This window comes from Engraulis encrasicolus, chromosome 12 (assembly GCF_034702125.1).
Source record: "Engraulis encrasicolus isolate BLACKSEA-1 chromosome 12, IST_EnEncr_1.0, whole genome shotgun sequence".
NCBI lineage: Eukaryota > Metazoa > Chordata > Actinopteri > Clupeiformes > Engraulidae > Engraulis > Engraulis encrasicolus.
The window spans coordinates 54444599-54472542 of NC_085868.1; the positions used below are offsets into that span (position 1 = coordinate 54444599).

Sequence of the window (27944 nt, forward strand, 5' to 3'; positions counted from 1 at the left end):
ATTACGTTATATGTGTAGTATTACATATATTACGTGTATTTTTACTATGGCAACCCTAAGACTATGCCAGACTATAACTATGCAATCTTATTAGATTTCCTTTTGATTGAATGTATTTATTACGTAATATAGGGACTGTAAAATAAATACGAAATGAACTCCAAGAGCTGAAGACGTTGGAGGTACTACTCTGTGGCTGAAAGGACCCGGTCTGTCTGGGAGAGTCCATGTTACATATACATGGATGGTGATTTAAAGATTTGAGACCACCATAAATGAAAGATCTGATCCAATGATCTAACGGGTTGATTTGTGATATTGTTCCCCAATTGTTCAGATATAAACTGGCCTAATATAAAAAAAATTTAAAGACATAAATATGAATATTTATACTACGTGTCTTCGTTTTCTCTGTGTGTGTGTGTGTGTTTGTGTGTGTGCGTGGGTGGGTGTCTTCTAATGTTTTTTTTTCCCATTATACTTGTATTGCTCGAATGTATTGTGCAGCTGTATTTGTATTTAGGCTATAGTGCTGGGGGCGTATTACAGAAAACGTCCTATCTTCAGTCGTCCAATCTTAACTTTTGACTTGAGATAAGATTTTTTTCCAGTTTGGTATTACAGAAACAAATCCTAACTTCATTTAGGATTCTTATCTTATCTTTGGAAATCCTATCTTATCTTGAGTTAGGAATCCTAAAGAAGCAATCTAAACATCGACAATCTACTTTTTATGTCTGTTACCTGACAACAAATGCACCGCTACCTAGCAACAGTAGTGCGACACGCAAGCTAGAACACACAAGTTTGACTGCTGCTGCTTCTCGCGGTCTGCATGATAGCCTACTAAACCAGAGAGGAAGAGGACGTAAATATTTCGCTAAACTTTGTATGCTCATTGATGTACTATACTTTCAAATAACGCACTCATTATTGATGTTCCACCGAACGGATTTATAATACAGCAACATCTGTGGACGAAATGAGGAGAATGGCTCCGGGTCCAGGAGTTTCTCACTCTCGCTGCCTGCAAACCTCATGATGTTGAATTGACCAAATGCATTTTGTTACTTTCAGTCCCAATAAAGTGCATCCCATTTTCAATATTTTCATCCCAATGCTTTTTTTTTCCCAAGTGAATGCACGCACAGTTAAGAAAACGTAATGTCAAGAAATTTCGTTGTATGACCAGCGCATGTTACAAATAAATGACAATATAGCCGAATTGGCTTGAGTTGGTCGGCTGTCAATTAGGAAATTGATATCGGACTTCACATCGAATTCGGGTAGCCTATATTTATCATAAAATCTTAACTTCACACATCGTTTGGGTCAGTCAATATAGCCTAATTTAATTAATATTTCATCCGTTCACAATTGCGTTGTTTTCCCGGATGAAATAGACTTCACTGTAGCTCTGGCTGAACCAGCGAGCTGAGCGTGGGTAAATAGTTATTAACACCAGCAAAATATTGGCTAACAATCAATGGATAACTGGAATTAGGACAGCTGGGTGGCTGTCCTAAAGTTTGGACCAATTATTTAGGATTTTTCGAAGTTAGGATGCTTCTGTAATACCCCTTTCTTAACTTAAGATAGGATGCGCAAAACAACTGAGGAAACCCTGTTCTGTAATACGATTTTCCTAAATTCTGTCCTAAAGTGCCGTTGCCGTGGTAACTAGACAGACAAGATAAGATTCTCAGGATAGGAAGTTTCTGTAATACGCCCCTTGGTGACACTTTATATTAATGTCTGCTTAGTAAAGACTTAGTAAATAATTAACTAATGATGAACAAAACATTAACATGTGTTTTTTTTATTATTAACCAAGCTTTATTAATGCTTTGTAAAATATCTACAAATAATTCAAGATTTTACATACCTTTTAACATATAGTATTTTATTTATTTACAAGCAATTTGTAAATGTTTGATAAATATGAAATACTAACATATTCTAGTAATTAAAAAACATTTGTTAACATTTCCTAGTCATTTACCAACATTTGATAATGTTTTGTTCATCATTAGTTAATTATTTACTAAGCGTTATTAATGCTTTATTAGCAGACATAATGATAAAGTGAAAATTGTAATTGCTTTTGGAAATTGGTGTATGAATATCCAAGCCATTTTCAAGATTGGCTTCCCTTTACACAATACAAGATGCACTTGCAAGGGTGTGTTCATGTGTGTATGTGTGTGAGTGAGTGAGTGAGTGAGTGAGTGAGTGAGTGAGTGAGTGAGTGAGTGAGTGTGTGTGTGTGTGTGTGTGTGTGTGTGTGTGTGTGTGTGTGTGTGTGTGTGTGTGTGTGTGTGTGTGTGTGTGTCCGCCCACGTGTCTAGAAATAACACTATAAAATATTTTTTTAAACTATTTTAACACATGAATTGTTATTTTTCACGATGTGTGTGTCATTGTACTTGGCTCGCCAGATCATCTCATTACAGTTACAATTGTGTACTGATCCAGCAGATGGCGCAATGGGCTCTCCAGATAAGGAATGGAATACTTGCCTGATGCATTGGAGTCCACACTGAGTGCGTTACAATATGCAACCCTGCCTCCTCCACTTGTGCTTGTCTCCTCGTACCAGGAAGTAATATGTCATGATGACATCACTGACAACAGCATTATATTTCAATATCTTGCAAAATCTCAATTGTAGAATCTTTTTCTCATTTGCAATTGGGATGGTGAATGAAAAACAGGCCCTCAAAAGTTGTTGTGGCTAGGCTGACAGCTGGGAAACTTTATCATTTTCTCCACGGACGAGGGGTCAGGAGGCGGGACGAGGAGACAAGCACAAGTGGAGGAGGCAAGGTCGCATATTGTAACGCACTCACTGTGTCATCCCAATCAGTAACAGGTGATCAAGGGAGACACCTTTATATATTGAGGAAGTAGCTAGACGAGACTAGATACCTTAGATTGACCAATTGTACTTAAAGGTACACTGTGCAGGAAATGGTCAAAAAAGATACTGCAACTATGCTGCTTATTGAAACTGGGTTACCTATAGCCAAATTTGATCTTTTCATGAAAGTTTACTAATTAATAAACTAATATTTCCGGTAACCCTTTATTTTAAGGATACATCTATTAGCACTAATGCATACAATGTTAATGCCTGCGTAACTTACAAGGCATGTACTAAGCAAACGCTAAGGCCTACTAGGTCCTTACTAAGGTTAAATTGGTAATAAATCCCTTACTTTGCATGAAAAAGACATTTGCGAATACATGCCTACAAATGTTTGATTTTGCTTTGTACATGCCTTATAAGTTACTTATACAGGCACATTGTATGTATTAGTGCTAATAGATGTATCCCTAAAATAAAGTGTTACCATATTTTCAAGCATGGCCAAAGTACAGTCATTTTTACAGGTAAAAATGGCTATTTCTGGAAATTCTAAATGGCGGACCATGGAGAAGATCCCCCTTTTCATGTATGAAAAATGCAATTTTTCCAGTCATAATGAAAACTTTAAATTTGATGGTGGTGGTAAGTATTCATGAAAAAGGTAACATTATTGAATGGGTAGCATGAATTCTGGAAATAAACAACTAAAAATCTCACACAGTGTCCCTTTAATGTCTGTCCTGTGTTTATCTGTTGTTGTTGTCTGTATGTGTTTATGTTGTTTTGCTGCACATTTAATCACCTCTTTTGGGGACAATAAGGTCGAAGTTGAGGTTGCAGGTGCCGCCGCCTCGCAAATGCTGCCCCTAGGACCGTCCCTGGTGCTGCACCCCGCCCCTCGTCCCCTCACAGGGGCCACCCCAGGACATGGTGAAAGTGAAAGTGAAAGTGAAGGCCCAAATGGGAAACTCCAACTCCCACTGTCATTGTGACACAGCACTCCACAGCACACAAGTGAACACTGCACACTGCGAAATTGCATTTATGCCCTTAATTAATGAAGCCCTCAATGGCACCCCAAGGGAGCAGTGCGGCAGGACGCTACCATGCTGATTAGGGTACCTCAGTCATGGAGGAGGATGGGGAAGGGCACTGGTTAATTAGTCCCCCCACCAACCTGCCGGCTTGGGAGTCGAACCGGCAACCTTTGGGCTACAAGTCTGACACCCTAACCCATGACTGCCCTACTGCCCTGGTGGTGCTACCCCAGGACATGTTCACCCCTAGTACCGCCCCTCGTGCTGCACCTTGCCTCCACTCCCTTCCAGCTACCAAAGAGGGCATAGACCTAGTCGGCAGTCGGTTCCTTCCAGATACCAAAAACGACATAGACCAAGGCAAGGCAAGTTTATTTGTATAGCGCATTTCATACACAGGTGCAACTCAATGTGCCTCACAAAATTAACAAATGCAAAAAAGAAAGGAAACATGGAAGAAAGAAGGAATTAAATTAGAGTCAAAGAACATTTAAAACATCAAGATAAAACATAAGGTAAAATGATAATAATAATAAAATAAAAAATATAGTAAACATAAAAATAAAATAAAATAAGAATTTGAGCTAGGAGAAAGCATCTGAGAACAGCTTTGTCTTGAGTCTAGATTTAAAGCTATCAATAGTGGGTGCATTTTTTTTACGTCATCTGGAAGCTGGTTCCAAAGCTTTGAAGCTTTGTTTTGACTTTTGGAATCACCAGCAAATTCTTCTCCCTTGACCTTAGTGACCTGGTTGGTGCATACAGCTGCAACATATCCAGTAGATATGTGGGTCCCATTCCATTTAATGATTTAAACACAAGTAGCATTGCCTTAAAATCAATTCTGTAGCTTACTGGGAGCCAATGCAGCGATCTTAAAATTGGAGTAATGTGATCGAACTTCCTAGTTTTTGTAAGAACCCTTGCTGCTGCATTTTGTACTAGTTGAAGCGGTTTGATGGTCTTTTTGGGGAGGCCTGTAAAAACACTGTTACAGTAATCAACTTTACTAGAAATGAAGGCATGTATTAGCTTCTCCAGATCATGTTTAGACATAAGGCCCCTAAATTTAGAGACATTTTTTAATGTGATAAAATGCAGACTTAGTAATAGCTTTCATGTGACTGTTGAAGTTTAGGTCACTGTCAATGAGGACCCCAAGATTTTTAACTGTATCCCTTGCTTTCAGTCCCTTCGTTTCAAGGATTGTAGCAATCTTTTGTCTATCCTCTCTTTTCCCAAATATAATTACTTCAGTTTTATCTGTGTTCAGCTGGAGGAAATTGTGAGACATCCATTTGTTAATTTGGTCCATGCAATGATAGAGTGATTCAAGGGGGGTGTAGTCATTGGGGGACATAGATAAGTAGAGTTGGGTATCATCTGCATAGCTATGGTACTTTATGGAGTTATCCTAGTCGGCAGTCGGTTCCTTCCAGATAACAAAGAGGGCAGAGACCTAGTCGGCACCCTACCCTTCCAGATACCAAAGAGGGCATAGACCTAATGGGCACCCTACCCTTCCAGATACCAAAGAGGGCAGAGACCTAGTCGGCAGTCGGTTTGCTATCTCTCTGCTGACAGCTGCCATTCAATTTGAAGCTGCCCTTTTTCTCCTTCGAATGCTCCGCCCGCTGGGCAGGGCCAAATGCACTGACTGGGTCTTTAGCTTCCCCTGTCAGGACCAGTCAGGCAGGTGTAGCACACACTACAAGTATGAAATAGGAATAGTTAGGGATGGGGGTGGACCAGTACTAGGTTCGTAGGAGGAGCAGTAATTGGTTAAAATAATAATTGACCAAGAAACAGAGAAAACACCACAGACCAGAATATAAGTTTAGATGCCGGCTTTATCAAGAGTAGAAAGTAGTAAAAGTATTATTTAGAAATTGGATCCTTCAAGACATTACACACACAAAACATTTAACATAGAAAAACAATTGCATATGAATGCAAAGTGAATTCAAAAAGAATCTGAGTTATACTCAGTTACCCTTTAAAATAAGAAAATCATTCTGAATTCTTAAACTATTTTAGTTCACCTCAACTTATTTAGTTTCAGTAGTTTAGTTATCTTAGTGAGCTCTTTTTAGTATTCTAGTTTAGTTGTTATCTGGTTAGTTTGGTTATTTAGTATAACTAGTCATTTTAATTATCCATCTCAAATAGTTATCAACTTAGGCCTATTTTAGTTATAACTAAGTCAAATGCATTTAGTGTTACCTTTAACCAGTAGGTTATTACAACCAAAAAGCATAGGGCATCTCGCTAAACCCAGTAGGAAAAGTTAACACCAGTAAATGCAGTTTCAATATCCCTTACAGATAAACACATTCACAATATGTACATAAACATGAAACATGAAATGGTTAAACTGTATCACTGTCCATTACAGTCCTTTAGCGCTAAACAGTTCTTCAGCAACGAAAGGGAGACGTTCCCCTTCACACACAGCAGCGCGGAGCAGTCCACGCACTGCGCACGTGATCCAGAGGGGAGAACAACAGCGGCTTAAACTGCAACAGTCTTACCGCGGTTGTTGATTGTTTCTCCGCAGGGAAAGGAAAGGACAAAACTGCAACAAACGCCCTTTCAATCCGCTGTCCACTCTCCCGGAATGGGAGAAGAGATGTTTCTTTCGACGTACAAGCACAGTTCACGGTTCCTCCGATCTCGGGTGGCTCGCCATCTAATGTCAGTGATCACGCGCTGGATGCGTGATCTTCGAAGCAAACTTTTCTCTCGACGATTCTCATCAAAAACTCAAAGATTATAACGGTAAACAAAACCACAGTCTATCGACATAGACAGAAGGGTAAACAAAACACTTTCAGAAGCAAAATAAATCGCCAAATACAAGTATTAACTTATCTTCTTTCTTTCACATCACTGGAGCTCCACACGAACGTGGCTTCACCTGTTCTCTCCTCCTCGATTCTGACGAGAATCTTCCGGAACAGAACTTCTATCAGCTCCGTGATTGGCTGATAGATATGACCTTTCAACTTCAACCAATGATAAAATGAATTACCAAAACCATGAAATAATGTTTCAAATACTATTTATCTATTTTAGACGTTTTTAATATCACAAAAGTAAATTATTAAAATGATGAAATTTTCTTGCTATTTATTCTATTTATTAACTATTTATTTACCAATGTCTATTTTAACCTGGGTTACACATGACTAACCTCCATCATTTTCAAATCTGTTTTTTTTGGCAAGCAGTAACCTATTGTCTTGCGCACCAGCTGTAAATTGTATAACCCTGCTGAGCTCAGTTGCACACCGCCGGTCTTCTTTCATCTCAGAGTATTTCATCCCCCCCCCCCCCCCATCCCCCCCGCCCTTAGTAGAGATATAGTACTGGCTAACCCAGTTCCCAAATGAGGGGCAGAATGACCAGAGTAACGTGCATTTCTATTTTATGATGTTTAATCTCGTTTTATAATCGGATTTAATCGTCCTCTTAAACCTTTATATAGACCAATTGCTTTTCATATCTGCCCTGTGTTACCTGTTGTTGTATATCTATACCAGTGGTCTCCAATTTATTTACCCCCATAGGGACGCGCTAATCCCCCACATTTGGGCTTGCATGCCCATGGGGACACTGGTTTGAGTCCAGACGGGGTCATTTCCCGGCCCTACCCGGAGTTAGTTAGTTAGTTAGTTCAGTTTATTTGATAGGGACAGATACATAACATGTAGGTTGCATAACAACCAAAACAGCAAGCATCAGAGCATTTATAGCCAAAAGCTAATTTCCAATGCTTGTCCCTAGAAGGGCTTTTAAAACAATACAATAGCAGCAATAACAAATAAAACAGTCTCGCTCCAGCTCATTTCCTGTCTCCTCTGACCACTGACCGCTTTTGGGGACAATAAGGTTGTAGTTGTAAATGTTATAGCAATGCTGAGCATTGGTGTGCACAGGTCTACTATAATCTCTGGGGTACATGCCGGCCGCCTCCCTGCCCTCCTCCTCCCAGATACTGTAGTTGACCTACTGGCTTATCCAGTTCCCAGTCAAGTGCAGAGTGAACTGACTAATGATCAGTGTTGCCAGATTGGGCTATTTCCCGCCCAATTGGGCTGCTTAGGATGGCCGTGTGTGGGTAAAAATGGCATTTAGCAGAAAAACCTGCCCAATTTTTGCCATAGAAATCAATAGAATTGGGCAGGATTTAGTGCTTCTAGGCGGGTTTTGAGCATTTTTTAGGCTGGAAATCATCAGCCTCATCTGGCAACCCTGCTAATGATTGCCTACTCTACTGGCATATCCAGTTCCCAATCAAGTGCAGAGTGAACTGACTAATGATCGCCAGTCACACCTCAAAGGAATCACATCGAGGAGGAAGAGGGCTCATGAGGACGTCAACAACATCAACAAGTAGGTTTGAATTTATTTGTATACACAGTATTTTCATTATTAACCAAGACTTCAGTCGCGGTGAATTTTTGGGTGAGATACAGTTGGTTCATATTGCTATGCAATGCAAGGCAATACTCGGGCCAAGAAAACTAAATATGGATCTGGTCATTTACAGTGTAAATCAAACTCTCAAGTCAAGGCTCTTTTCAAATGTATTATAACTGAAGTTACTAACATTGTAACTATTACATCTCCCCCCTGTAATGCCTTACATTTCTGTGACTTTTGTAATGCATTACAGTAATTTATGACTTCTGTAATGCATTATAGTAATTCATGACTTTTGTAATGCATTACTCCCCAACACTGCGACCCGGTTTAGAATTGGCTTCATTGGATACATCTAATGCTTTGAGACATGCCACGTTCATTACTGTATCTCTGTTCATTTGTTTTGTTGTTTCTAAACACTGATCTATCATCGCTCAAACAGCTGCATAACATATATGATCATTACTAATCACATTGATGAAGCTGAGGAAATGTTATAGGCAGCTTCCCCTGTATTACACATTAACCTCCAGGCAGTTTGAAGTGCTATAATGCGTTGGCTTGTCCTTGCCAAGGACACTTTGAGACATCTTTAAGATACAGTATCTCCTGCTTTGTCTACAGACTCTCACCAGGGTTGCCAGACGTGACAGATGATTTCCATCCCAAAAAATGCCCTTTTTACCCGCAGACAGCCATCCTACGCAGCGCCACTGGGAGGGAAGCTGCCCAATCTGGCAACACTGACGGTTAACTGACCCAAACAACAGACCCGAAGGATAGCGCGTCGCAAATATGCACTCGTCTGGCAACTCGCACATGTAAAACCTCCATCTGCAGACACGGGCTACAAATAAGGAAGAGAAGAGGGAGAAACCAGCTGTCCCATTGATAAATAACTGCACACGTGACTGTGCAGCAACTTGACGGTGAGTGAAACATTTTTCTTTTTATAAAAAACAAAGAAGCTGGCATGGAGGGAGAGCCATTGGCTGTCCCTCTGATAACTGATGACGCGTGACAGTGCATAAACTTGACTCTGTAGCAACTTGAGGCCTATACTAGCTCAGTAGTAAAGCAGGGTAAGTTAAGAGGTAAATCACCTAATAGAAGAGCCTGGAGTCCTCATTTGTTTAGGGATGTGGCACTCACTGTCAAGTTGCTGAACAAGAAGAAAATTCAGACACCAGGCTCTTCTATTAGATGATTTACCTCTTAACTTAACCTGGTTTACTCCTGAACCAGCTTCTTAGTATACCCCTCTGCTCTGCACCAACTTTACAGTGAGTGCCACATTTAGCATAAAACCAAAGTAGCCTTTTTGACTTTCTTAATCTGGCATTGAGGGAGAGCCATCCGACGTGGGAGGAGGCTCTTTCACTCAACTGGCACCTCCTTGTCCAGGTCCCAGTTATGTAGGCCAGTGATTATTAACTGGCATAGGCTTGGAACCCACAGTTTTATTAATTATGTTGTGGCCCAATTTAGGCCTATTCTCCTAAGTGACAGGTTGCCTGTGAAAACATGATTGTGCAAGAAAGTTGTTTTAATTTTGACTGTCTTGCATTTGACTTAACGTGAAATCGAAATCCTATCCAGGTGAATTCAGGTAGAGTTAGCCACATTTAGCTCACATGCTATGTTTGTGAAAACGAAGCTGTTTATACACTTTGAGAGTAATTTTAACACGTGTTGGAGTGTTTAAAATATTCTCTTAGTGTTGAATTAACACTGCACTCTTTTCTCACAACTGTGTAATGATGTAGGTGTTTTGGAAACACCATTTCAATTGCTGTTGTGAAGGCTCCAAGTTCTCGTGCCTTTAAAGGGACACTGTGTGAGATTTTTAGTTGTTAATTTCCAGAATCCATGCTACCCATTCAATAATGTTACCTTTTTCATGAATACTTACTACCACCATCAAATTCTAAGTATTGATTATGACTGGAAGATTTGCATTTTTCATACATAAAAAGGGGGATCTTCGCCATGGTCCGCCATTTTGAATTTCCAGAAATAGCCATTTTTAGCTACAAAAATGACTGTACTTGGGCCATACTAGAAAATATACGTTTATTACTTAGTAAACTTTCATGTAAAGATGAAATTTGGCAATAGGAAAGTAACACAGTTTCAATGCGCAGCATAGTTGCAGTACCTTTTTTGACCATTTCCTGCACAGTGTCCCTTTAAGCTCAGTGTCCACAGTAACCTGACCACCATGGCCCTCAACGTTCCCGAATTGATATCTACGATGGTGTTCTATGCTGCCAAATATGGGCATGATTTGATGGCCTATAATGTTATATGTGCTATTTGTGCCTTTTATGAACAGTTACCACCTTCTTCCCCTCAGTCCACTATGGCCCTCAACGTTCCGGGTTTGATAGCGACGATGGTGTTCTATGCTGCCAAATATGGGCATATTAGATGGCCTTGGCCTATAATGTTATATGTACTATTTGTGCTTTTATAAACAGTTACTGCCTTCTTCCCCACAGTCCACTATGGCCCTCAACGTGCCCGGTTTGATATCTACGATGGCGTTCTACGCCGCCAAATATGGCATCATTAGATGGCCTATAATGTTATAATGCTATTTGTGCCTTTTATAATCAGTTACCCCTTCTTGCCTGCAGTTCACCATGGCCCTCAATGTTCCGGGTTTGATAGCGACGATGGTGTTCTATGCCGCCGTCCTGGCAACAGGGATATGGTCGTCCAGGAGGGCTAAAGCCAAGGCCACCGTGGGAACATTTACCGAGGTAGCACTACTGGGTGGACGCTCCATCGACTTAGCCGTGGGAATCTTCACTATGACCGGTAAAGTGATAGTTTTCTGCGTTTTACCTGAACTTGTTCAACACACCATAGTTCATGAAATAGTTCATAATTTCAGTCTTCAACATGATCGGTAAAATGTTAGGGTTCAATGTTTTACCTGAAATTGTTCAATAAACTACTAGGTCATAGCTTGGGACTAGGTCATAGTTTGGGTCATTGTTCAATAAACTACTAGGTCATAGCTTGGGTCCACGACCAGTAGCCTAAAGTGTTATGTTACAAATACAGTTAAGGAAGAAAAATCCGCACTCAAAAACTGCGTCTCATTATTTATTTATATTACCACCATGTCCAAAAAGCAAACGCGTTTCGGCTATCAAGCCTTCATCAGTGCGTGGTACATGGTGGTAATATAAATAAATAATGAGACGCAGTTTGTGAGTGCGGATTTTTCTTCCTTAAGTTGATACATTTTCTCGCGCACCCAAAGACCTTCGTTTTTCCAAGAAGTTGAGCGCGTCCTTTGCCAAAACTTGATGTTACAAATACAACAACCACGACTTCATCGATTCTTGCGACAGATGTAATTGTATTGAATCGCTAGCGGTTGAAAAGACAAAAGCGGTTTGGGTGATGAGATGCGATTTGAGCGACTTACACTAGTTTGAAAGTGAAAGCCCATTGGGAAACTCCAACTCCCATTGTCATTGTGACACAGCACTCCACAGCACACAAGTGAACACTGCACACAACGAAATTGCATTTATGCCTCACCCGTGCAAGGGGGCAGCCCTCAGTGGCGCCCCATGGGGAGCAGTGCGGTGGGACGGTACCATGCTCAGGGTACCTCAGTCATGGAGGAGGATGGGGGAGAGCACTGGTTAATTACTCCCCCCACCAACCTGGTGGGTCGGGAGTCGAACCGGCAACCTTTGGGATGCAAGTCTGACGCCCTAACCGCTTACCCATGACTGCCCATGAAAGTAGTAGTTGTAGTTGAGCTTCAAGCTGTGGTGGTGGTGGTCAAGCACTGGTGTCACTTTTACCTCTTATTGCACTTTACTTGAAAACCTGCTGCTACTAAGTATTGTACCCCAAACACAATTTCGTTGCCTTTTTGACAATGACAATAAATTCTTGAATCTTGAATCTAGTACACGTACCCCTGATTGGCAATCACTGGCCTAATAATAATAATAATAATAATAATAATAATAATTGTATTTGTATAGCACTGTGTCATACAAGGCATGTAACTCAAAGTGCTTAACAAATGGGAAAAAGAAACATTGTTAGAGATAGATTTAAAAGGAGAGGTATAGAGGAGAGGCAGAAAAAGCAGGAAGGCAGAGGAAGAAGAGATAGACAGAGAATGTAGAGTCATAAGGTCAACGTAGGTTAGGACCAGGATTCTTAGATGTGTAAGGTCCATAGTGGCTGGGCCTATCATAAGTCATAGATAGTTACACAGAGATTGGGCGCTCAGGTGGCTCCCCTGGTGGCATCAGGGGTGAGGAAAAACTCCCTTTCGCTTGATTCATAGTTTGTAAGGGGGAAAAAAAAGCTCAGTGAGGTCTGAGAAAAAAGACCCCCTATAGTCAGGAAGAAACCTCAGGCAGAGACCAGCGGCCACCTAGGGGAGCCCCCTGCCAGGGCTGGTTGCGAGTAGTAAGGGCGCTGCGGCAGCTGGGATACTATGACGCCTTGGCAGCTAGGAGTTGGCAAGGATGAAGAGGTGGGTCTTCAGCTGCTTCTTGAAGGAGTCGACGGAGGTGGCTGATCGGATCTCGATGGGGAGGGCGTTCCATCTCTTGGGCGCATAGCAGGCAAACGCGGCGTCGCCGATCTTCTTCTGCGGGGGGGTGGGGGTCCTTAGCAGCTTGGCATCAGTGGACCTGAGAGCTCGAGCAGGGGCATAAAAAGAGAGCATGTCTGAGATATAGCTAGGGGCAAGTCCATTTAATGCTTTAAATACTGTGAGCAGAATCTTAAAGTCGATTCTGTACGAGACAGGTAACCAGTGCAGGTCTGCCAAGACAGGAGAGATGTGCTCTCTCATTCTGGTTCTTGTTAGGATTCTTGCCGCAGAATTTTGAATGAGTTGCAATTTGTCAATTAATTTTTTTGGGAGACCAGAGAAGAGAGCATTGCAGTAGTCTATCCTACTGGTGACAAAGGCATGAATAAGTTTCTCAGCGTCTTGTCGGGGGGCCAAGCCGCACACTTTGTTGACATTTCTAAGATGGAAAAAAGCAGATTTTGTTATCTTGTTGATGTGAGGCTCAAAGCTCAAATCCGAGTCTATGACCACACCTAGGCTAGTAACCTTATCTTTAATGTGCATGCTTAGGTCACCTAGGCTTGAGTGGAGTTTTGCACGTTTTTTCTTAGGCCCAATGAGCAACACTTCAGTTTTATCCTCATTTAATTTTAGGAAGTTACTGTTCATCCAATCTGTGATGGCAGACATGCATTTAGTCAAGGCATGAATGGCAGTGGTTTGGCTAGGCTCGACAGAGATATATAGTTGAGTGTCATCGGCATAGCTATGAAAATCAACATTGTGCTCTCTGATGATGGAGCCCAGGGGCAACATATAGAGAGAGAAGAGGAGAGGGCCCAAGCAACTACCCTGAGCAACTCCAAAAGGCACATCATACTTGTTGGAGACGTATTCTCCGATGGTGACAAAAAACTGCCTTCCTGTAATATATGTTTTGAACCACTCTAAGACGTGACCGGACAAGCCTACCCAAGATTCAAGGCGGTCAATTAGTATGTTGTGGTCTATCGTGTCAAAGGCGGCACTGAGGTCGAGGAGGATAAGTGCTGAAACTTTGTTTGCGGCAGTGCTGAGCCTAAGATCACTTATTATTTTGGTTAGTGCTGTTTCGGTGCTATGGTTGGCTCTAAAGCCTGATTGGAATTTTTCCAAGATATCATTCCCAGCCAGATGTTGATTAAGCTGTTTAAATACAACTTTTTCTAGTACCTTGCTTATAAAGGGGAGGTTTGATATAGGTCTGTAGTTGTTTAAAGAATTCTGATCTAAATTTGTCTTTTTTAGGAGTGGCTTTACCATGGCTGTTTTGAATGAGCTTGGAAAAATGGGAATAGTTTGGGATGTAGTCGTAAGTTCAGACGTCAGACTAAATTTCAGCAGAATGTGTTTGGCAGCATCAGTAAAGGATGAGCGATATTAGCCTCACATGGCCCACTGTAGTGTGGCAGCTTTGGGCTGATGGTTTGGGAGGTGGTCTGAAGAGCAGAAGATCTTTCTCCACACCTCTATCTATGGCTCAGGTGCCCTTGAGCAAGGCACATAACCCCACACTGCTCCAGGGACTGAAACTAATCCCCTAAAGAATAATAACTGTAAGCTTTGGATAAAAGCGTCAGCGAGGTGTAACGTAATGTAATATAATGCAGCAATGTCATAGCACCACTGTTAATCCATCTTTAAATGATTTATTAATTATCATCTAATCGCAAGACAAGTACACAGGTGTGCTGGTTACTAAGTTACCGGTACCTGTGTTGGAAGGAAACTGTATTTCTTTTCTTTTGATACCTCCGATTGCTGTGTGACTCTCTCCATCTCTGGCGTTTGGCAGCTACCTGGCTTTTTATTTTACTTTGACTTTTACTCTTGACACCTCTGATTGTTCTGTGGCATGTTATGTTTGTGGCTGCTACCTGGGTTATATTTATTAATTATATGTGTCATTGTTATGTTTGTGGCTGCTACCTGGGTTATATTTATTAATTGTTGATGGTGTGTTATGTGGTTTGCCGCAGCTACATGGTTTATCGTTAGTAGCCCCTTAATGCAAGCCGTACCTCCAGTGGCACGTTGTTAAGTACCATAGTACTACAATAAAATGACATAACACAGGGCCTTTACTAATGCACTACGACTTGGTCATTGCCATTCTAACAGCAAATGTATAGCGCTGTGTCTTAACAGGTGTATTTGTTGTGTGTCGTTGTGTTTGCCGCAGCTTCGTGGGTTGGAGGAGGCTTCATCCTGGGCCTTGCTGAAGGCGTCTACAGCCCAGATAAAGGTCTCGTCTGGGTGATGTACCCAGTTCACTACGCAGTGGCATTTATATCAGGTAAGGACTGTACCCAGTTCACACAATGATTGGACAATGATCTTGATTGTAGCTCATTTTACAGTGTATTGTACTGATTGTAGTTGATTACAATCAGTTCCTTGTTGAGGCTTTGTCGTTTCATTATCGCTCCTGGCAGAGTGGACCCAGTGGAAAACTGATCTCTATCCTCAAAGCCACCCACTACTCTACTACTACTATGCATATACAGTACTTAAAGGTGCGCTGTGTAGGATGGTGGCCAGAGTTGGTATTGCAACTATGCTGCTCACTGATACTGTGCTGCCAATCGCCAAAACTCATCTTAACATGAATATTGACTAACATAATAGACTAATTTTTACTAGTATGATGAAATTACAGAACATATTGCAGCTAAAAATGTCCATGTCTAGAAATTCAAAATGGCGGACAATGGAGAAGATCACCCTTTCCATGTATGAAAAGTGCAATTTTACCAGTCATAATGAATACTTGGAATGTGATGGTGGTGGTAAGTATTCATAAGAAAGGTAACATTTGTCAATGGGCAGCTGGAATTTTGAAAATTAACTGTTAAAATATTACACAGTGTAACATTGGTGCGATGGTGCCTCAGGTGGTAGAGGAGTGTTTTGGCAACCAGAAGGTTCAAGCCCCACTCTGCCTGACCCCATCGATGTGTCCTTTAGAAAGATATTTCACCCCAAGTTGCTCCTGGTGGCAGGGTGGTACCATGCGTGGCAGCCACTGCCCCAGGTATGTGAACGGGTGAATGTGAGACATACAATGTAAAGCCCTTTGAGTGCTGGAAGAAGTGGAAAGGCACTATACAAATGCAGTCCATTTACCATTTGACTGCCTCAGATTTCTTTTCTTTCTTTCTTTCTTTTCTGTTTTTGGTCTTTTGCTAATTCCAGGTGGTCTAATCTTCGCTAAGCCCATGAGGGAGAAGGAATATATGACGATGATGGATCCCTTTGAGAGGAAATATGGCAAACACGTGGCCGCTTTGATGGTCATCCCTGGCATCGTCGCAGAGATCCTATCGATGGCAGGAACGCTGACAGCACTGGGTAAAAAAAGGCTAATTCGTCACAGGGCTACAGCCTAATGGTACTTGACCACTGCGAGTGCGAGACATCCACTTAACATGTCTGGACGTGTCCGGTCTCCGTCCAAAACGGTTTGAATACATGAGAACAGATCATCCCTTGCCCACTGGAGCACGGTGTAAGCGCGTCGCATGTCCGGGCCCGCGAGCTGCAGACTGGACATGTCCGAGATGGTCTTAATATGGTCTTATGGTCTCTGGTCTTAATATTTTCCCAGGTGGCACGATCAGCACCATACTGGATGTGCCGTATGTCTACTCTGTGGTCATCTCTGCTGCGGTCGCCATTACCTACACCCTCCTCGGGGGCCTCTACTCCGTGGCCTACACTGATGTCATTCAGCTGGTCATGATGTTCGTTGCACTGGTGAGTACGTACATGTAAACTTGTAGAGTGGTGCTGAACAAAAAAGTAAAGTTTTGTGGAAAAAACGTTTGCACACTCCTTTAAGTTATTCTTTTCTTTTCTTTTTATTCATTCACTGGCAAGCATGATGACGTTTACGTTATCATGCTAAATGAATGCAGCAAGCATACTATTGCTATTCCTCCGTTTCTTTTTCTTTTTATTAGTATGCTTGCCATGTGGCCAGCATTCTATTGTTATTCCTCCGTTTACTTTTATTTTTATTTTCTCTTCCGCCAAAGAGGTAACGTTTTCGGTCGCGTTTGTCTTTTTGTCTCTCTGTTTGTCTGTCTATCAGCAGGATAACTCAAAAACTTGTGAACAGATTTGGCTGAAACTTTTGCGGAGTTGTTAGTGATGACCCAAAGAACAAGTGATTAAATTCTGGTGGTGAACCGGAACCAGGACTTTTTTTTAAAGATTCTTCACCATTGCTGGCCTATTTATCAAGACGACCAGAAATTGAATTGCGCAAAAATAAGGCAGAAAGACTTAGGGTATAACATGGTCAAATGTTCTATCAAGCAGCTTCCTTGGCGGAGGTCTGCGCTCTCTGAGTGCTTCTAGTTATTAATTTTATTATTCTTGTACGATCCATTTGTTTTGAAGAATCGCTCTAGACAGAAAGTCCCTTCAAATACTGGACCGTTTGGCTCAGTGTGCCAATTTGAATTTGTATTTTGCAGAGGGGTAGGTCCAATTTTCAAAAACTTGGTATCCCTGGAATCCTTGAGCCAAGACGAATCCAATGTCGATGATATCATTTTCCGGCAGGATAGTTTTTCCGCCATTTTGAATTTTGTAAAAATCAATAAAAATGGCAGCCCGCCCACCGATCGTCACGAAAATTGTATGGGGATATCCTCGGACTGAAATACATTAACCGGTAACCTGTAATTCCTGGAACAATTGATTAAACCTACTTTAAACAGTAGGCAATCAAATTTGGCAGCGAAGACGACAAACAGGAAGTGAGCTCATATCTCGGCAACGGCTACTTGTATCAGAACCCAATTTTATATCCATAATCAACACTATCCCCAGAGGACACATACTTTGTGCAAATCCGCCACTAGGGGGCGCTACAATAAGCAAAAAGGTTTTTTGCCCCATTTTGACCTCCGATCATCAAATGCTTGGCATAGGTAGCATCCTTGAGTCAAGACAAATCCAACACACCCTATGATGTCATATTTACCATGGATTTCCCGCCATAAAAATCAAGGCAAATTATGCTCCACCCACAATTCTTGTCCGATTGTCATGAAACGTTTGTCAGACAACCATTGGACGGTTCTGCTTCTTAGCCAAAAATTACAGAGCATTGGCTGAAAGCATCAGCAAACAGCAGCCAATCAAAATTGACCACAAAGACATACACACCATCCAAACAGGAAGTTAGCTCATATCTCAGCAACGCCTTGACCTATCGCAACAAATTTTCTTACAAATGATCTCCAGTACACCCATAGGATACATACTGGGTTTTGATGCAAATCTGCCACTGGGGGGTGCTAGAGTTCGTGGAAATGGTTTTTGGCCATGATAGATGCCAAACAGGAAGTAAGCTCATATCTAGATGGTAAACTGTATGGTGTGTATGCATGAAGGGCAGCACATGCATGAAGGGCAACGTATGCAAGACGCATACTCAAGCATTTTCTGTCAGGAAATTCCATCTAATTATTATCATCATTATTAGTATTATTATTGTTATTATTATTATTACTATTTATTATGTGTCTGCAGTGGCTATGTGTGCCGTTCATCCTCCTGAACCCCATCCCTGAGGACATCAGCCACACCGCCTTCAACCAGACCCTGCGGCCATCTTGGCTAGGGCACATAGAGACACAGGACATCAGCAGATGGGTGGATGACTTTCTTGCGCAGGTAAGAAGACTTATTACTGTATTCGGCCATCTTGGCTAGGGCACATACAGAAACAGGACATCAGCAGATGGGTGGATGACTTTCTTGCGATACCAACAGACTTGAGGTCACTGGCCGAGTGTTTTGCTTCATTGAAATGTCTCGCAACCGGCGATTTGGGGTCCCTCTCTGTTTATAGCGCTACGGTGTTCGTTTAGACGCACTCTCATCTGCCTGCACAAAGATCCCACATACTGTAGGCCACAGGGACAGCTAAGGAGTTAAATTACATTAACAGAACTGCATGTTAGCATGTTGTATGCGTCTTCCTGTGGAAAAACAGATAAAGTGGTCAGTTTTCTGAAAGTTATGACAGGAAGTACAATTACGACAGGGGAAAAAAACAGTGGTATCATGCGCACAGGCGCTTGGAGTGGTCATAAGTGTCTGAATGGACTAGTTAGTCTTTGAGGTTGGGTGACCTAGAGTGAGTGAATATGGGTGGTTGGGGAAACAGTTCAGCGCATACAGTATCAGTCTGGAGGACATGCCAGTGCTGTTTGATGATCTCTTTTATCTGATGACTGAAAGGGGTGTATGTGAGAGGAGGGTCCTTGTGCGGTGGTTTCACTCGAGTGCGGCCCGAACCGTCCTCGGATTTTACTCGATCCAGGGCAGAATCAAGGACATCGGTGGCGTAACCGCGCTGGATGAACTGCTCGTATATTTTATCTGCCTCTACTTGAAAGTCATCGTCCCTCTGGCAAATCCTACGTACGCGTGAAAATTGACTATACGGGAGTCCTTTCTTGGTGGGCCATGGATGGAAACTTGAGGCATGTAAAGTGCTGTTTTTATCTGTGGGTTTTTCTGTGCAGTGTCGTGAAAAGCTTCCCATCTTCACGTTTGAGTGTATCTGGCTTTTGTCGTACTCCAGGCTAAATTTGATTGTGTCCACAAGACTGTTCATGTGGCAGTGGAAGTTTTTCAATTGTTCCTCTGTGCCTTTCTATACCACTATTACATCATCAATGTAGCGTTTGTACAGTACTACGCTTTCAGTAAATTGGTTATTATTGTGGATGTGATTGTGCTCCAAGAACCCCATGAAATGTTTTGCATAATCAGGGGCGAATGTTGCGCCCATTGCTGCTGTCCCTCTGATCTGCAGGGAAAAAAAATCATTGTTGAATAGGAAGTAATTCTTGGTTAAAACCATTTTCGCCATTTCAATGAGAAAGTCAGAGGATGGGGAGCAGTGAGGGCGAGTGTTAAGGAAAAACTGTAACGCTGAGAGGCCAATGGCATGGGGGATGTTTGTGTACAAACTGGTAACGTCCATCGTTACGAGGAATGCTTCACTTTTACCTAGGTCAATTTTTGTCAATGTTTTAATAAAGTCACCAGTATCCTTGAGGTAGGACGGTAAGGCTTCGGTCTTAAGTGTGCGTCAACGAACTTGGACAGGGAGCCAATTAGCGAGCCAATGCTGGACACAATTGGGCGACCTGTGGGGAATGTGTCAAATGCTTTGTGTACTTTCAGCAGAATGTAAATTACAGGGATGGTCAGGTTGTCAGAAGAGAGGAACTTCTTCTCTTATGTGTTAATGTAACCTTTTTCGAGTAAGTCATTCAGGAAAAGATCAATTTCCCTCTTGTAAGTTCCCGTGGGGTTATTGTGTAATTACTCAATGGAGTCAACATCCGACAGTTGCCTGAGAACTTTGTGTTCATAATCGGAACGATTCATGGTGACCAGACCACCGCAATCTTAAAAATCACATTAGTGTTTTTGGATATGGATGACGGTGAACTCAGTTGTTCTTTTGTGCAATTACGCCTCCTCGATGTAGCAGGTACCGACGAATACATAGACTCAACATCCATGTCCACTAACTTGCAAAAGGTGTCAATAGATGAATTATGGACGGGTGCTGTGAAAGTGCTCTTGGGTCTGAATGCAGCAACAGGTGTCGCTTCCGTGGAGGTAGTGGATGGTGGGGAAATGATCTGCCCTTGTGAAAAAAAAATATTTCACACGGTAACAGTTGAAAAGTTCAACTTTGGTTTGGAAGGGGTTGGCCACAGGGGTTGGAACAAAAGAAAGACCTTTGTTTAGAATACTGGTGTCATCCTGGTTGAAGCTCACATCCGAGAGGTTGAGTAGTAGTTGACATACCTCAGGTCCCTGCTGCTCCGTCTCGTTGGAGCGTTGTAGGTCCTGGGTGGTCGACGTCTTGTGCCCCCTCTTGCCCCTCCTGCCCCGTGCGTTGATCGTGTGCTCTGTTGATGCGCCTCTATCTCTCCACGAGCACGTGGGGGGGTCTGAAAAATCTGCATCGGAGTTGGCGAGCAGGTCAGAACTGGATGCAGAAGTTGGCACGTCTCTGAAACCGATGCGTCTGTGTTGCTGGGCTTTGTTTTCCTTCAGCCAGGGGTACACATTGGCATTTGTGTAATCCATTGTGTCTCTCTTAAATTTGGCCAATTTTCACTACACCTGGGTAGCACATATTTTGTTTTTCTAATGCAATAAAAAGTTCACTATTGCATACGGCAGTACGGTGTGCGAGTTCCCCTTCCTTGCTTCAAGTTAATCGGTAACACTTTATTTTAGGGATACATCTATTAGCACTAATACATACAATATTAATGCCTGTGTAAGTAACTTGTAAGGCATGTACTAAGCAAAATAAGACAGTTGTTAAGCATGTATTCACAAATGTCTTGTTCATGCCCAATTAGGGATTTATTACTAATATAACCTTAGTAAGGACCAGTAAGCCTATATTTCTATTTATTAGTAAGTAGTAAGGGCCAGAATACAATGTGTATAAGCTCCTGGTACACTGTGTGAACAAACCCTGAACAGTGTGAAAACAGATGTGGAATGAGGGTCCCTATTCTAAAGTGATGCGTTGGTCAGCCCAGATGACATAGGTCCCCCGCACTACCTAGGGCCCCGACTCTACCGCCCCGCCCCCCGGAAATCACACACATTTACATTCTCCAATCTTTGTGATTCTTTGCCCCTGTTTTTTGGTCTAACTTGCAAGATTTCTGTGAATTTTATGCCATTTCAGCATTTTATCATTGCTCAGCATACCTTGGCCTGAACTTTGGCCTTTTATTTCTTTACTTTTTAATCAACCTTTTCTATTTGTTTGTTTTTTTCATTTATTTTATGTTACATATTTTATTTTAATTAATTAATTAATTAATTCTTATTTTTTTAATACCGTTGTTGTTAACCTAACTCTTAGGCACATTGGGACACAGCATGTATGAATTCTGCTATACAAATTATTAAGTTATTATATGTTATTGAAGTTATTATTATTATTATTATTATTATTATTATTATTATTGTTATCATTGTTGTTGTTATTGTTATTGTTATTATTGCAGAGTATGGGCCTGCTTGGTTTCCAGTGTTTCCACCAGAGATTGCTGTCTGCCTCGTCGCCTGCCAAGGCTCAGATCACCTGCTTTGCTGCCTCGGTCATCGTCCTCTTCCTGGGGGTCCCCCCCGTCCTCATCGGGGCGGTGGCAGCATCCACAGGTAACTAGCGTCACCTTCCTGGTGGTAGCAGCATCCACAGGTAACCAGGTTCAGCCACTGGTGCCGTGACCCGGATGGCAGTGAGGGGGGAATGAGTGTAACGCATGCAACTAGTAGAGTTTGGCGTAGAAAGTTATTTTTTAATACTAGGCGGAGGGTGGCAGGCTTATGATGAACTCAAGGGGGCGTTGAGGGGCTAATGATGAGGTAATGTAATGCAATGTAATGGTCAATCTCCACAGACTGGAATCTGACCTCCTATGGTTCCCCTTCTCCATACGAGCGTGGAGAGAGCTTTGGCATCCTGCCCATCTGCCTGCAGCACCTCACCCCTCCATTCCTCTCCATCGTTGGGATCGCTGCTGTGGCCGCCGCCGTCATGTCCTCCGTAGACTCCAGCCTCATCGCTAGCGCCTCCATGTTCTCATCCAACATCTACAGACACATCAGAAAACAGGTTGGTTTTTTCGCACTGCATTTCTATAAAAAGATAATTTAGGCTTTTATGCCTTTATTTTGGGTATGTGTTGGTCTTACTCTCTAACTTTGAAAGTGCAGTATGCTAATCTGAAAGAGTATGTTAATCTAAGAGTGCAGCCCCCATGCTCTCCAACACCATCAGAAAACAGCGGAAATTGGGAACACAGATGGCAAGGAAAACAACAAAACAAAAAGAGGGGCTCTCTGGGCAAGGAAAGAATACTGCTACTAGCCTACTCCTGTGCATGCTCCTTTTTCAAAGTGCAACAAGGAAGCATGATCACAAATGTTTTTGAAATTTCGGACAAACTCAACGAGACGCTCTTAAAAGTTGCTGCCATTGTCGTTTTCATATCAAGCACACGCGTGGAACTGCGCAGTCTATCTTACGATTGCCCCCAGTGAGTTTGAAGATATCGCACCTGACGCACGCATTTGACTGCTGTGTCCAACACGCGCGAAATTGACATTAAATACGTATGTTAACGCGTTCATGAACGAATCGTGCACACGCTCGCGTATCTTGCAGCAAGAATACCGGCACCTTAAAACTTAATTTACAAAGCATAGGAATCGACTCTGATGTACTCACAGAAACAACAGAAACCTCTACAACATCCATCAGACTACAAAACAGGTTCTTACCACGCACTACACTCATCCAATGGAACTTCCAATGTTTAATCACCTAGCCACCTAGCATTTTGGGATCCCTGGCTGCGTGCACATTCAGGTCGAATCATAATGGACCAACCCATGTAGTCCATGCTCTCGATCTGCCCACTGCTTACCTCCACCATCAAATTCTAAGTAATCATTATGATTGGGAAAATTGCACTTTTCATGCATGAAAAGGGGGGATCTTCTCCATGGTCCGTAAGGCTGTAACGATATTGCATCGAACTGAGGGATCGCGGTACACAGACCCACGAACCCCTATCGCGAACCTTCCTCGCAGAATCGCGATGCGCCCTTTTAAAGTTGTTACCCCTCAGTCTAGAAAACAGCAGGATACAGGCAAATGCTTGCATATGCGCTTAATGCTTGCATATGCGCTCAAAGACAATTAGAAATGGGGCGCACATGAGCGAGTAACACTTCCATTCTCCCCTCTCTCGTGTAAAATGTTCCGTCCAACCAGCACGTGCATTGGTTGTTATTCATTGCCTCAGCAACCTCCGCGAGACAAAAACAACTTGGGCAAATGTCGGAAGGTAAAGCACAGAAATGAACAACAGACCAAGAAGGCTTTATCAAATGTGTGAAGATTTTTTTTTATTCATGCATGCGCCGATGTATGTTGAGTGGAGATAGACGTTCAGCAGAGAGAGAGAGAGAGAGAGAGAGAGAGAGAGAGAGAGAGAGAGATGCTCCGCCTGCCCAAATTTTAAATCGCTAGAGCTCTATACGCTCATAAGGGTGAAGTCAGGCGAACGTTTAGGTCGATGTGGATATTAGGCAGCATTATTTACTCCCCACATTGACCGCCTGCCTAGCGAAAACATGCTCATCTATTCCCGCTCTTGACAAAATGTCAAATCACAAAACCAAACAAAGGACAACGTGCGTGTTGCATACTGAGAACATAACTGAGGTTCATTTCGAGTTTTGTTTGTATAAGCGTGTGTGCGCTGCTGCACGATCAAAACAGTTACAAAAATATTAAACATCAAAATTAAGTGTTGCATTTCTGTAAGTAACTTAATACAATATGTTTCCTGACGAAATATGACCAGTGTTGTTTTCAGTTAATGTTTGGATATTAATTGGATAATGTTTGATAATGTGAGACAGTTGTAATAGGCTACCTATACTGGAACCTTGACCCTTCTCTCTCCATCTCTGTCTCTCACACATGGTCAGCATCTCAGCATGATATGATCTAAGCCTATTAGTAATAAGCCTATTTTTGCTTGTTGAATTAATATTAATTTCTCTGTGCTGTGCTTTGATGTCAACACCTGGGGAACAGGTTGCAGTGGTAGGCCTATATCTGCAACATCATTTAGTAGACCTACAAAATTAATGTAGGCAGGTAAATGCAAAAAGAAAGCATAGGCCTATATATAAATATAGCCTATAATTTATTTTCTTCTTATTTTTTTCCCTAAAAAAATAAATCGTGGGGCGTATCGAACCGTGGGTCATATATCGTGATACAAACCGAATCGTGGGTTGGGTGTATCGTTACAGCCTTAATGGTTGCCATTTTGAATTTCAAGACATAGACATTTTTAGCTTAAAAAATGACTGTACTTGGGTCATACTGTAAAATAATAGTTTATTACTTAGTAAGCTTTCATGCAAAGATCAAATATGGCAATAGGCAGCCCAGTTTCAATGAGCAGCATGGTTGCAGTACCTTTTTTGACCATTTCCTGCACAATGAGGACTCCAGGCTCTTGTTTAGATTTATCACTACCTCAAGGTCAACTAAACATGTTTAACCACTGAACTCAATATTCCTGGAATTGCCTACCTGCTGGTCCATTAGGATTGGAGGTCAAATGTGTGCACATTATATTATATTATATTATATTATATTATATTATATTATATTATATTATATTATATTATACTGTATTTAGGGCTGGGACTCGATTAAAAAATGTAATCGAATTAATCTATAGGCTTTGAAATGAATTAATCGAATTAATCACATTTTTATTGCATTTAAATATCTGACTTGAGAACAGTGAGAAGTATTTTTTTCACATGGATTTTGAATAAGTACAATAAATAATCTTAATCTAAACTATTGTTCATTTTTAAAAGAAGAGAGAACTCTTCTCAATTTCAACAGGCTATTCACCATCAGGCTTAATACTGCCCTCCACTGGTATAACCCAGAACTATGGAGCTATATTATACTGCGATTCATTTGTTTTAATCATGTTAATTAATTAATCGAATCACGTGATTAATTAATCGAAATTAACGCGTCAATGTCCCAGCCCAAATTGTATTATATTACTGTATATTATAGGCCTCGGATCGAGAGATGCGGTGGGTGATCCGCGTCGCTATCATCATGACCGGCGTTCTGGGCATGACTATCACACTGTTTACCCAGAGCCTCGTGCACATATGGCTGCTCACGGCGGACGTGGCCTACTGCATCCTGCTCCCTCAGCTGCTCTGCGCCGTCTTCTGCCCCATCGCCAACGGTTACGGGGCGGCCGTGGGCTTCGTCCTGGGCGTCCTGCTGAGGTTTGTGGTTAATATATACACTACTGTTTATATTTTATATAATTTTGGGGGTATGTTAGACCTTTATTATGATACTGCAGTGAAGAGCTGGACAGGAAGTGAGTGGGGAGAGAGACGGGGAAAGGTAGGCAAAGGACCCGGGCCAGAATCGAAACCCGGGTTCCTAACCCGGGTCAGGTGCTTAGCAGACGAGTGCCCTACCGTTAGCATCACGGTTCATATTTTTACATATCATTTCTATGTTCAGGATTTATAGGAGGGTGAGATTCAAGTCATGAGAAACAATAGGAAATCAAACACACTAGTCTTGAATGTGAAAAGACTCTGACTGACTCTGGGTTGGGCTGGGGGACTCCGGACTCATGGCGGAGGGTCCAGAGGATACTTAAGCCAGAGGGTCTGTCTGACGCCGTTCTGGTCAGGAATTCTTCTGATCGTTAAATAAACGCTGCAACCCTGGTTTAAACAAAGCGTCTTTCAAATGTAATGTAAAGCCCTCACCTAAGATGTATGCTTGTCTTATGAATATCCCACAGGATCCTGAGGGGAGAGCCTGCTAAATGTAATGTAAAGCCCTCACCTAAGATGTATGCTTGTCTGAATTATGAATACTCCACAGGTTCCTGAGGGGAGAGCCTGCTAAATGTAATGTAAAGCCCTCACCTAAGATGTATGCTTGTCTTATGAATACTCCACAGGTTCCTGAGGGGGGAGCCTGCTAAATGTATTGTAAAGCCCTCACCTAAGATGTATGCTTGTCTTATGAATACTCCACAGGTTCCTGAGGGGAGAGCCTGCTAATGTAATAATGTAATGTAAAGCCCTCACCTAAGATGTATGCTTGTCTTATGAATACTCCACAGGATCCTGAGGGGAGAGCCTGCTAAATGTAATGTAAAGCCCTCACCTAAGATGTATGCTTGTCTTATGAATACTCCACAGGATCCTGAGGGGAGAGCCTGCTAAATGTAATGTAAAGCCCTCACCTAAGATGTATGCTTGTCTTATGAATACTCCACAGGATCCTGAGGGGAGAGCCTGCTAAATGTAATGTAAAGCCCTCACCTAAGATGTATGCTTGTCTTATGAATACTCCACAGGATCCTGAGGGGAGAGCCTGCTAAATGTAATGTAAAGCCCTCACCTAAGATGTATGCTTGTCTTATGAATACTCCACAGGTTCCTGAGGGGAGAGCCTGCTAAATGTAATGTAAAGCCCTCACCTAAGATGTATGCTTGTCTTATGAATACTCCACAGGATCCTGAGGGGAGAGCCTGCTAAATGTAATGTAAAGCCCTCACCTAAGATGTATGCTTGTTTTATGAATACTCCACAGGATCCTGAGGGGAGAGGCTGCTAAATGTAATGTAAAGCCCTCAGCTAAGATGTATGCTTGTCTTATGAATACTCCACAGGATCCTGAGGGGAGAGCCTGCTAAATGTAATGTAAAGCCCTCACCTAAGATGTATGCTTGTCTTATGAATACTCCACAGGTTCCTGAGGGGAGAGCCCGAACTGGTGCTGCCGGCAGTCCTATATCTCGGAGGAGCCTCGGTGCCCGTACGGACGTTATCCGCCCTCCTCACGCTGGCCTGCGTCCTGCTGGTCTCGTACGCCTCTGAGCAGCTGTTCCGCCATCGCATACTTCCTGAGAGGTGGAACGTGCTCGGGGTCACTGGTCTCACCTCGTCGTCACCCCCGGCAACCCTGGAAGGAGGAAGTGGCGGTGGTGACGCAGGGGGCGGAGAGATGGCAAAGATGATGATGATGTCAGTGTCTGATAAAGGCTGTTTGGATTCAGAACCTGAAGAGAAGTCAACTGCTTTTTAAGCTGAGGGCAAATACGTTTCTATTTTTGATAGGATATGATTTTACAAGGCTTCTTTTACCTCTGCAATGTCATCACCAAAGACATGTTACATTACATTACATTCAGCAGACGCTTTTTTAGCCAAAGCGACTTGCAATTGAGTACATAATCATGGCCAACATCAAAAGCAGTACACAGGAAATATACAGAACATCAAGTGCAGATGCAAAGGTAGACCAGGACAAGCCGGGAGATAATCGCTTTTGAGACGAGT

The 27944-nt window shown here is 42.3% G+C and overlaps 1 protein-coding gene across 1 annotated transcript; it reads left to right on the top strand.

Moving 5' to 3' along the window:
* Positions 1–9211: 9211 nt before the first annotated feature.
* On the top strand, positions 9212–27690 carry LOC134459619 (high affinity choline transporter 1-like). Its single transcript, XM_063211965.1, has 10 exons — positions 9212–9263; positions 10974–11157; positions 15120–15233; positions 16133–16288; positions 16545–16693; positions 18482–18625; positions 22015–22168; positions 22411–22625; positions 25635–25858; positions 27354–27690. Exons 2-10 carry the CDS (start codon positions 10980–10982, stop codon positions 27688–27690), a joined length of 1671 nt encoding a protein of 556 aa, XP_063068035.1. The 5' UTR covers positions 9212–9263; positions 10974–10979.
* Positions 27691–27944: the final 254 nt, after the last annotated feature.